The sequence below is a fragment of the Triticum urartu genome, chromosome 2A (genome assembly GCF_056163025.1).
Source record: "Triticum urartu cultivar PI428250 chromosome 2A, HENAU_Tu73, whole genome shotgun sequence".
Lineage (NCBI taxonomy): Eukaryota > Viridiplantae > Streptophyta > Magnoliopsida > Poales > Poaceae > Triticum > Triticum urartu.
Window position 1 is genome coordinate 216,423,982 of NC_141874.1, and position 12,268 is coordinate 216,436,249.

The following is a 12,268-nucleotide window of genomic DNA, read 5'->3' on the forward strand; positions in this document are numbered from 1 at the left end:
GAGTCCTGTCTATTCTGGGAAGACCACTGGTTGGACGGAAAAAGCATCTCCGAGATTGCGCCGTTGGTTTACTGCAGGGTGGCCAAACACCGGCGCAAGTCACGCACGGTTCGAGAGGGCCTGTTCAACCAGGCGTGGATCGGCGACATTCAAGGCGCCATGGGCGCGGCCATGACCGTCCAGTATGTCACGCTCTGGCAGCGCCTCAGGCACTTCAACCTGACTGACGAGGAGGACCGACTGTCGTGGCGATGGACTGAATCAGGGATCTACTCTGCCCGCTCCTGCTATCAGGCTCTTTTCGCCGGCTCCATCACCGACCCGCATTGGCGTATCACGTGGAGACCATGGGCTTCGCTTCGCATCAAATTCTTCGTATGGCTTGCTCTTCTGGGTAGGTGCTGGACTGCCGATCGCCTGGCACGGCATGGCCTTCCCCACGAGCCTCGCTGCCTACTATGCGATCAAGAACCGGAAACCATGCAACATATCCTGACGGGCTGCTCCTTCTCCCGCCAAACCTGGCATGAGGTGCTCTCGTGGTGCCGTTTCACCACCGCGATCCCTGCACCAGACGACGAGTTCGCCAGCTGGCTATCCATGGCCATCTCCAACACCTCGGCTACTCTTCGCCGCGGCCTCGCCTCCATTGCCGTCCTTACCGCTTGGCACCTCTGGAAACACCGGAACGGGTGCCTATTCGATGGCGACCAGCCTGCTGTGGGACGCGTAGTGCACATGATCCAGGAGGAGGCGCGGCTATGGGCGCGCGCCGGTGCCAAGGGCATGGCCCTCATCCTGCCAGAGACGTAGGCTCTGTCTGATCGGGCAGCACACCCCGTCGTCTGTGTGCCAAGGCTATTGATGCTGGCCATCCTTGCGCACGAGCTAACTAGCCCACCATTCATCTTGTAAGACCCACATGTATCGCTACTCTACCTATCAATGCAATGATACGCAAAGCTTTTGCGTATTCGCGAAAAAAAAAAGTCGAATGGTCTTTGAGATTTAAAGAAAATGCTAGACTGAGATACAAGATTTATATTGGGCCAAGGCGCGTAAAATCTAATAGCTTCTTCCTCCAAACAAAAAGAACTAAATCACGCATCAAGCTATGCATCCAGCGGTTCAGAAAAAGAAGCTACGCATCAGTAGAGAGTGCCGGCATAACTTTGATCAAAGATCGATCTAAAGAGCATGTGCACAAATGATGCTACACATGAAGAGTAGTAATAATAATCTTGCAGCAATGTGATAATGCGACCACGAGACATTTGCAAAACAAACGTATTCGTTAGATCGGCTAATTCCTAGACTAGCAAGCTAGTTCTTGATGTGCGCTGTAGTCGAGTTACTCCTTCCCTGGATCATACTCTCCCTGCTTAGTTCTCTTCATGCACTTCCTCCATCTTGCTCTGTCCCTGCTTCTTCTCTATGAGGAACTCCGTGAGACCCCGGAGCGCGACGTCAGGCTCATTGGTCCTCAGCAGCATCTCGGACACCTCGGCCGGCGTCACCTGCACCGCCATAAGCAGTTCCTGTATCTCCGGGAAGAGGGGGTGGTCGTCGACGAGGAAGTAGTTCCGGGCCAGAGTCTTGAATGCCTCCCAGCAGCAGTAGCCCATGTAGACGTGCATGTCCATGCGCCCCGGCCGCAGCAGCGCCGGGTCAAGCCGGTCCTTGTAATTGGTGGTGAAGACGATGAGGCGCTCCTCGCCACTGGTCGACCACAGCCCGTCGATGAAGTTGAGCAGCCCCGAGAGCGTGATCTGAGTTCGCCGTACGCACAAGTGAACATACGGACATTGAGATAGGTATATAGTACGTAATATGTTCACGCAGCAATGCAGGGGAAGAGCACGTCCGTAATTACCTCCGATTTGAGCTTGGGCGACGGCGTACCGTCCGAAGTTTCTGATGAGCCGCCGCCGTCTTCTTTGCAAGTCCTCGCCGGCGTCTTCCTCTCCTTGCTGTCCACCTCCCTTAACATGGCATCGCAGCAGCAGTCGATGTCCTCGATGACAAGGATGGACTTGTCGGACATGGTGAGGAGCAGCCACTGCAGCGTTGTGTTCTGCACGTGGCTGAGGTCGAGGTCGTAGATGTTGTAGCGGAGGTGGTTGGCCATGGCGGCCACCAGGCTGGACTTGCCGGTGCCGGGCGGGCCGTAGAGAAGGTACCCGCGCTTCCACGCCTTGCCAATCCGCCGGTAGTGGTCCCTTCTGCTGGCGAACAGGTCGAGGTCGGCGACGATGGACTGCTTCAGCGCCGGGTCCATGGCGAGCGTGTCGAACGTGGCGGGGTGATGGTGGTGCAGCCTGAACCATGTTCGGCCCTCATTCATGCAGATCATGAGCGAACGCTCCCGCAGCCTCGTCTCCTCGGCCGTCCCCATGACGAAGGGCACGTACCTCTCCATGGCCATGTCTGTGTGCTTGGCGTCGAAGCTGAGCTTGAGCAGAAACTCGGCGGTGGCGGACTCCCCGTTCTTGGACTTCTTGTTTCCTCCTTCGCCGCCGTTTGTCTTGTGGTTGTGGACGGACGACCACATGAACTCGACGCCGTCGAAGACATCGACGGTGGAGTCCCCGGGCTCAATGAACAGGCGCTTCGTCCAGCTTTTGAGGCCGCCATCGTCCCTGGTCGCGGACAGCGTGAGCTCGAGACGGTGCATGGCGCGCGGGTCGAGCCTGGAGGACAGGTAGGTCCGCGCCGCGTCGAAGAGAAGATTCTCCTCGCGACCGCCGCCGCCGGTGTGGCTGCGAATGACGAGCGTTCGCCGCTCCTTGGCGCCCCATCCGAGGCGCGCGCGGAGCACGGACGCGGCCCAGCGCACTGCGGCGCGCAGCTCGTCCGGGAGGAGCTCACGCGCCATGCTCCGCGCCAGCACGGCGTACGCGGCGGCCGAGGCCGCTGAGCTGAGCGCCTTCCGGTACGCGTCCGCCGCCTTTCCGCCATAGGCACCCGTGCTGGCTGGTGAGAGGTCCATCAATGCCGTGGCCGCTGGTGGGAGTGGCTTCACGGTTTGAGGATTCGAAGCTGAGCTGAGCGACAGCGTGGGTGAGCCGGTGAGGTTGGTTTGCTTTTGACGGTTGCGCGCGTCAAGACTCAAAGAAGCTGGGTGAAAACTATGGGTGCAGTAATTGGTGGTGGTTGCCATGTGTACGCAGTGGTAGGACCCAAAAACCACCGTCTGGTCTGGTGACACTTGGTGCTGGATATGGATAAGTGGTGGAAATGACAGGCCCTTGGCTTGACCGACGACCAGAGCGTTGGTGCTTTAGAGGGCGAGACTGATCCACCGCACGATCTCAAACGGATATTTGGTTTGACTGGATTTTGTTTTTTTGGACGGCAATGGGTTCATATATGTCCGCGTTTGTCCGTTGGATCGTGGGTGTATCCAACATGCGGCCGCACCACAAATCATGTTCGGGTTGGATGTGATAGAAAAACAAAAAACAAACTTAAACAAAATGTCTAAAAAGATAAATAAACGCGGTTAAAAAAATTAAAACATATTTAAGGGTCATGGCCACAAAAGGGCCCAGTTTCACGGTCCACTTAAACGGCCCAAATCCATAATTTATATAAAACAAAACAAAAAAAGGCGCCCGCGCGTTCCTGCCGTCCCCGTCGTCGCCGTCTTCACTGGCCGCCGGTGTTGTTGTGGTTCTAAGTCTGACAGTAATGTAGGGGGGTAGGTATGGAGAGGCAAGATCTTAGCTATGGAGTAGTTGTAAGCACACGAGGTTTACGAGTTCAGACCCTTCTCAGAGGAAGTAATAGCCCTACATCTCGGAGCCCGGAGGCGGTCGACTGGATTATGTGTGTATGAATCACAGGGGTGCGAACCCTTTACACTGAGGAGGGGGGTGGCTTATATAGAGTTCGCCAGACCCCTCCGGCCCTCAGTTATGCAGGGTTTTAAGTACATTAAGGTCGGGCGTTACTGGTAAGGCCCCTAATAAAGTGCTATGATGGCCATAAAAGCTACTTAATGACCGACCGTTAGCGTGCGGAGTGACTTTAGATCTCCTGGCCGTCGAGTGGTTTGATCTTGGTCGAGTGATTGCTTCTTGGTCGGGTGTCTTCGAGTCTGTCGAGTGGAACACCTCCAAGACGATTGAAAGGTGATTTCTTCTAGAGATGTCCTTGGGTAGGACAGTTAGGACAGGTCCATGGCCCTACCCTAGGTACATAGCTTCATCATTAGCCCCCGAATGGATCGAGGTTTGAGTGGGGAAGGAGTTAAGAACTTCTCCGAGTCATTTTTCATGCCATGAGCATATCTTGTTTCGACAGCAACTTCCTTTTTCAGTCGCCTTGATCCATTCTTAGTTTTTTGTCGAGTGAGTTTCTTTACTTGAAAGGCTTCGAGTGACGGTGTGGAGGAGATCTTCCGTCTGACAAGTTGTTCTGCTGCCCGCGGATTTCGCGGGATTCGAATTTTGGGAAGCGCGCGGGACGGGGGAGGCCGCAGTAATCGGATGGGATAGGGCGGAGCCGCCTCGATCTCCGCGCCACCTTTTTCGCCACGTATCACGCGCGCGACTGTTGCGGGATTTGACAGGATCGTCCGGGCCTACCAGTCAGCCACTCGAAAGTAACCTCATATAAGGCGTCGGACCGGGGTTTCTTGAATAGTGCGTTCTCATTTCCTCTTCTTCTCTTCGGGCTTCTTCGTCGCGCTCGCTCTCGCCCCAGCGCCGCTGCTCCGTACGTGTCTCGCCAGCGACGATGGGGAAGGAGAAGACGGTGGCTCTGGAGCGGGCGAAGAAGGCGACGACAAAGGCGAAGGGGAAGGCGACCAGTCGGGGTGGATCTTCCTCACGAGCCGGCCTGCCGAAGGGCTGGATTCAGGGCGACTGGATCCGCTCGACGATCCTCCAAGAAGACCTCGACGACCTAGCCGACGGAGGACTGATCCCCCGTGGATCGGCGTGGCTTCCGGGAAAGGAATCCGAGCCGCAACCTCGAGAGGGTGAGCGCGTTCTCCTTGCCACCCACGTCGACCGTGGGTTTTCCTTGCCTCCTCACCCTTTCTTTTGGGGATTTCTGAATTTCTTTGGGGCACAACTCCACCACTTCACTCCCAACACAATCGTGTATCTCGCTGCTTTCGTGTCTTTGTGCGAGAATTTCTTGGGTTGTCGGCCTCACTGGGGTCTTTTCAAGCACATTTTCACCTGTCGTTCTTAGACGGTGAAAAAGGCCAATCCGAGTGATGAGAGAACACAAGTGATTCAGATGTGTGGGGGTCTTGGTGTTCAGATGAGAGGAAAAAGTTTCTTTCCGGCCATGATTCTTCCCGACTCGGTCCGCGGATAGCAGTCGACCTGGTTTTACTGCAAAGACCAGCCGACGCCAGGGCAGTCGACTGGCCTCCCTCCTTTTACCATGGACCGAGTGAGGAAACCCTCCTCTTTGAAGGTGATCCCGGAGGAGAAGGTGCAAGTTAAGGTGCTGGTCGAACGAGTCCAGCTTATCCGTGATGGGGTCACTGGTATGGATCTCTTGGAGGTTTTCCTTCGGCGGCGCATCCAGCCTCTTCAAGCTCGAGACCATCCGATGTGGATGTATTCGGGTCTTGACGACACCACTCGGATTCACCCGGAGGAGGTCGATGACGACCCACTGGAGGGGTGGCTGTCGGGCATCACCGGAAACAAGGACAACCCTAGGGGAGCCTGGAGAGTTCCTCCATTCGACCAGTCCCATGAACTAGAAAAGGTCCAATTCTGAGCTTTTGATTATAATCTAAATTCACTCACGCAACTGTCTATACTGCGTCGACTGACTTTATTCTTCCTGCTTTCTTTCAGGCCCTTATCGAAATGTACTCAGTGCCCAACGGAGAGCAAGAGCAAGACCCGGAAGGAGAGGCGAGCGGCGGCGACAGTGGCGAATGGCATTCTGACGGAGAAGGGACGAAGAAAGCAACGACTCAAGTGACGAAGAAGAAGTCGAGTCGCCTCCTCGCAGGGAGAGGCGATCCAAGCTTGACCAAGAACGACCGAGCGCCCGTGAAAAGGTGATTGCTCAGACTGCTCAGTCTTCAAAGCGTCCTCGGACATCTTCACCAACCCCAACTAAAAAGCGTCAAAGCATCCCAAAGTTGTAGAGCAGAAGCCTCGGAAGGCGTTGCCAAAGATTAAGATTGACATCCCCATCGCTTCTACGTGAGTGTCTCCCTTTGTATTCACTCGACGCTCCGTGCTATTTATTTTTTCTTGATTTAACCAGACGAACTTTGGAACTGGCAGCGCTGCTACTTCCGGGACCTCAGCTTACAGGGATGAGGATGAGGTAATGGAGGATGCAGTCACTTCCAATCTGGGTATGATTTCTGTCATTCTGTCTTTATTTGGTCGACTCAACTGCAATGTGTACCATTGGGTGATGTGATTTTGGCGATTGATCTTTGAACAGCTCCTAACATTATTGACCTCCCCGATGATGATGAAGAGCCTGAGAGGCCTTTGACGAGGAAAAATAGGAAACCTCCTGCAAGCAGGGTGCCACAGTCGACGCCGATGGCGGAACCAGTCGTTCAGGACGCTAGTGATGCCAATCGGGGTTCTCTTACCTTCGCCGTACCATTGTCGAGTGCCCTGCCTTCTTCGTTGACTGCTCAAGCTCCTGCCGACCCACCTTTAGTTTTTGCGATCCATCATGTCCCAGAGGACGAAGTGAATGCTGCCAAGGAAGCCATACGCCAGGCGGGCATTATGATGGAGAAGATGAAGGCGGTGCGGGACGCCAGTCAGGCCGCCTATGACGCTAGCTCGGCTCTCCAAAGCAATGTTCAGGTTAGTTGGTCACCGCTTGTTCTGTTAAGATATGCTATCTGAAGACTCTCTTTCCGAAAATCTTTGCATCTGTACACCCACTGGGTGTGTCGATTGAATTTCTGGACTAGTGGGGGCACGCTGAGTGCACCCACTGGGTGTAGTCCCCGAGACTACGGTGGACTGCTGGCAGTCGACTGTAGTCTTTGTATTTTGATTATTTCGCTTGATCTGGCCTGGCCGTGTCGAGTGTAAACCGAACCAGTGGGGGCACGCAAAGTGCACCCACTGGGCGTAGTCCCCGAGACTATGGTGGACTGCGGGCAGTCGACCATAGTCTTAGTATTTATTGTCTTTGTCGTTTTTCACTGTAAAATAACTTCCTCTCCCTGATTGCAGAAATCTTGTGATCTTGGAGCTCACTTTGCTGACTTGGAGAAACAACAGATTCAGCTAAACCTTGACTTGGAATTGGCCAAGACAGAGCTGCAAAAGGCCAAGGATGACGCCAATGGTAAGACGAGCTTGTCGACTGGTTTGTCTTAGGCTTGAGTACCCTTCTGCTCTTTCTGAATCAAGCACCATTTCTTTGCAAAAAAAATGAAACGAAGCTCTGGCGAAGAAGGATCAGGATTTGGTTGCTGCTCAAAAGAAAGCTGACGACAGAAACGCTCTGGCTGAACAGAAACTGGCTTCAGTCGGCCAATTGGAAGAAGAGAATGCCAAGATGAAATCTGCCCTGAACGAAGCCAACAAGGAGGTCACGTGCTTGAAGAAGGACAAGGTCAACCTGAACGAGAAGATGGAAGGCACCGCTCGCAAGAGGGACGATCTGGAGAGCTATCTGAGGAGCCTTGCCAAGAAGTTGTTCATCAAGCTTGAAGGTATACATTTTGTTCCGACTGATGTTTTTTTTGTCGACTCAGCATACGAAAATTAACTTATCCTTGGATCGTGAATGCAGAGTTTTGCCAGAACTTCGAGGAGGAGACTGGTCGGATTGAGCCAGGTTTGGACCCCATCAACTCTCCCGTGAAAGATGAAACTGCCATGAATCTGCTCCGACTGGAATCCCGCATCGACGGTGTTGTGGACTACTTGGCTCGACTGAAGGTCGCCACATCACGGATCGACACGGCACTTTGGCCAGGGGCCACTCTCCAGAATGATCTCGAGTCTCTGATGACTCGACTTAACGAGATCCCTGGTCGAGTGCAGGAGTGGAAGAAATCTTCTGGCCGGTGTGGTGCTGATGTGGCTCTGTCTTTGGTTCGTGTCCACTGCAAGGAGGTGCGACAAGATAAGCTGGCAGCAATCAAGGTCGCCAACACCCAGAGGCATGACTTCCGATCTTTTATGGAGACTTTTATTGCTGCAGCCACTCAGATCGCCAACGGTGTCGACCTGGACGAGTTCGTCGAGCCTGCCAGTCCTCCTCCTGCGGAGTGAACAAACTTTTATGCCCACCTTAAATTTGTCTCGGAATGCCGAGTGGTTTTTGTAACCGTTAAACTCTTTCGGGCTGAATGCCCGAGCACTTCGATCTGCGGTCTGGAACCTTTAGGATTTATCTGAACTTGATTTATCGTTGAATATCTTCATGAATTCTCCGTCGAGTGGAACTCGTTCTTCACTCGAGACAACTTTTGTATTTGTGGCGCAACTCCGAAGGAGAAGGTAGCAGTCGACCTGCACCTCGTCATCCTTGCGGGTCGGGATGGAGCGCACGTTGCATTTGTGGCGAAGCTCCGAAGGAGAAGGTGGCAGTCGACCTGCACCTCGTCGTCCTTGCGGATTGGGATGTGTTTCGTACTTAGGCGAGTACTGGACTGCAGCTAAGCCTCCGAGTGGGAGGGTCGCTCTCCACTCGGTAGGATTTTTCAAACTTAGGTGAGTACTGGACTGCAGCTAAGCCCCCGAGTGGGAGGCTGGCTCACCACTCGGTAGGATTTTCAAATACTTAGGCGAGTACTGGTTCGCAGCTAAGCCTCCGAATGGGAGGCTGGCTCACCACTCGGTAGGATTTTCAAATACTTAGGCGAGTACTAGACTGCAGCTAAGCCCCCGAGTGGGAGGTTGGCTCACCACTCTGTAGGATTTTCAAACACTTAGGCGAGTACTGGACTGCAGCTAAGCCCCCGAGTGGGAGGCTGGCTCACCACTCGGTAGGATTTTCAAATACTTAGGCGAGTACTGGACTGCAGCTAAGCCCCCGAGTGGGAGGCTGGCTCACCACTCGGTAGGATTTTCAAACACTTAGGCGAGTACTGGACTGCAGCTAAGCCCCGAGTGGGAGGCTGGATCACCACTCGGTAGGATTTTCAAATACTTAGGCGAGTACTGGACTGCAGCTAAGCCCCCGAGTGGGAGGCTGGCTCACCACTCGGTAGGATTTTCAAATACTTAGGCCAGTACTGGACTGCAGCTAAGCCCCCGAGTGGAGGGTCACTCTCCACTCGGTAGGATTTTTAAAACTTAGGCGAGTACTGGACTGCAGCTAAGCCCCCGAGTGGGAGGGTCGCTCTCCACTCGGTAGGATTTTTAAAACTTAGGCGAGTACTGGACTGCAGCTAAGCCCCCGAGTGGGAGGGTCGCTCTCCACTCGGTAGGATTTTTCAAACTTAGGCGAGTACTGGACTGCATCTAAGCCCCCGAGTGGGAGGCTGGCTCACCACTCGGTAGGATTTTCAAATACTTAGGCGAGTATTGGACTGCAGCTAAGCCCCCGAGTGGGAGGCTGGCTCACCACTCGGTAGGATTTTCAAACACTTAGGCGAGTACTGGACTGCAGCTAAGCCCCCGAGTGGGAGGCTGGCTCACCACTCGGTAGGATTTTAAAAACTTAGGCGAGTACTGGAATGCAGCTAAGCCCCCGAGTGGGAGGGTCGCTCTCCACTCGGTAGGATTTTTCAAACTTAGGCGAGTACTGGACTGCAACTAAGCCCCCGAGTGGGAGGCTGGCTCACCACTCGGTAGGATTTTCAAACACTTAGGCGAAACGGGTTCGCAGCTAAGCCCCGAGTGGGAGGCTGGCTTGCCACTCGGTAGGATTTTCAAACACTTAGGCGAAATGGGTTCGCAGCTAAGCCTCCGAGTGAGAGGCTGGCTCACCACTCGGTAGGAAATTATTTTTACAAACTTAGGCAAAATGGATTCGCATCTAAGCCACCCACTGGGGGATTTCTCACGCAAACAAAAACAATAACAATCATTGGGAAAATTATAACGCTCTTGTCTTTGATAAATAAACTACATAAGTTTTTCTTATTACATCTCATCCGAGTGAGAATTCAAGTATAAAAGGGGCGGAGCAGCTCGGCATTCCAGGCTCGTGGCTCATCAATCTGGCGATCGACATTATAGAGGTGGTACGCTCAATTGTGGAGGATTGTGGTGACTATGAAGGGACATTCCCAAGTAGGAGCGAGTTTGTGTGGTTTCTGTTGATCCACTCGGAGGACCAAGTCTCCTTCTTGGAAGGCTCGACTCTTCACATTTCTGGCATGGAATCGACGCAAGTCTTGCTGATAGATGGTCGATCGGATCATGGCCATTTCTCTTTCTTCTTCCAGGAGGTCGACTGCGTCCTGCCGGGCTTGTTCTGCTTCATCTTCGGAGTAGAGCTCGACTCGGGGTGCGTTGTGAAGCAGGTCACTCGGCAAAACTGCTTCGGCTCCGTGGACCAGAAAGAATGGGGTTCTTCCAGTCGATCGGTTCGGGGTTGTCCTCAATCCCCAAAGAACTGATGGAAGCTCGTCGACCCATGCACCTGCTGCGTGCTTGAGATTGCGCATTAGTTGGGGTTTCAGTCCTTTGAGAATTAAGCTGTTTGCTCTTTCCGCTTGTCCATTCGACTGGGGGTGAGCGACTGAAGCGTAGTCGACTCGTGTGCCTTGAGAGGCGCAAAAGGCTCTAAATTTGTCAGAATCGAAGTTTGACCCATTGTCAGTGATGATGCTGTGTGGAACTCCATATCTGAATATCAACTCTCTGATGAAACTGATAGCAGTGCAAGCATCAAGATTCTTGATAGGCTTAGCTTCAATCCATTTGGTGAACTTGTCGACTGCTACTAGCACATGAGTGAAGCCGCTCTTGCCCGTTCTCAGTGGTCCAACCATGTCCAGTCCCCAAACAGCGAAGGGCCAGACGAGTGGAATGGTTTTCAGGGCTGACGCGGGTTTGTGCGACATATTGGAGTAAAACTGACATCCTTCACATTTGTCGACTATCTCTTTCGCCATTTCATTCGCCCTTGGCCAGTAGAATCCCGCTCGGTATGCTTTAGCCACAATGGTCCGAGAGGATGCATGATGACCACAGGTCCCCGAGTGGATATCATCAAGGATTATCTAACCTTCTTCTGGTGTTATACACTTCTGACTGACTCCAGTCGCGCTTTCTCTATACAACTATCCCTTTATGACTGTAAAGGCCTTGGATCGACGGATGATTTGTCGAGCCTCTTCTTCGTCCTCCGGGAGTTCTTTCCTTAGGATGTACGTGATGTACGGTACCGTCGAGTCGGGAGTGATGACCAAAACTTCCATGATCAGGTCGACCACAGCTGGAACTTCAACTTCAATCGGATCCGTGGCACTTTTTGGCTGCGGGGCTTCTTCAGTGAAGGGATCCTCCTGAACTGATGGTGTGTGGATGTGTTCCAAAAACACATTGCTGGGAATGGCTTCTCTTTTGGAACCTATTTTCGCCAAATCATCAGCTACTTGATTTTTCATCGGGGTATGTGATGAAGTTCTAACCCCTCAAATTTCTTCTCCAACTTTCTCACTGCATTGCAATAACCAGTCATGGCCGGACTTCTGATGTCCCACTCCTTCATCACTTGATTAACCACCAAATCTGAGTCGCCATAGACCATGAGGCGACGGACGCCAAGTGAAATGGCCATGCGCAACCCATATAAAAGTGCTTCATATTCTGCTTCGTTATTGGAGGAATCAAAGTGGATTTGAAGAACATATCTGAGCTTATCTCCTCGGGGGGAGACCAATACTACCCCAGCACCGAAACCATTCAGCATTTTGGAACCGTCGAAGAACATGGTCCAATGCTCCGAGTGAACCTGAGTCGGCAGTTGTTGTTCAATCCACTCGGCGACGAAATCTGCTATTGCTTGGGACTTGATAGCTTTCTTTGCCTCAAACTTGATATCTAGAGGAAGGAGTTCAATCTCCCATTTTGCCACTCGACCAGTTGCATCTCTGTTGTGCAGGATCTCTGACAATGGAGCGTCGCTGACGACTGTAATGGAATGATCAGAGAACTAGTGAGCAACCTTCTTTGTGGTCATATAAATCTCATATACAAGCTTCTGATAATGAGGATATCTTTGCTTCGACGGGGTCAAAACTTCAGAAACATAATATACTGGGCGCTGAACTTTGAAGGCTTTTCCTTCTTCTTACCGCTCGACCGTAAGTACCATACTGACGACTTGTCCCGTGGCTGCGATG

The 12,268-nt window shown here is 52.8% G+C and overlaps 1 protein-coding gene across 1 annotated transcript; it reads right to left on the reverse strand.

Moving 5' to 3' along the window:
* Positions 1-1,113: 1,113 nt before the first annotated feature.
* Positions 1,114-3,176, reverse strand: LOC125537315 (AAA-ATPase At3g50940-like). Its single transcript, XM_087539787.1, has 2 exons — positions 1,874-3,176; positions 1,114-1,769 (listed from the first exon to the last, which is right to left on the reverse strand). The coding sequence occupies exons 1-2, from the start codon at positions 3,158-3,160 to the stop codon at positions 1,383-1,385; spliced, it is 1,674 nt and encodes a 557-aa protein (XP_087395913.1). The 5' UTR covers positions 3,161-3,176; the 3' UTR covers positions 1,114-1,382.
* Between the last annotated feature and the right edge of the window lie 9,092 nt (positions 3,177-12,268).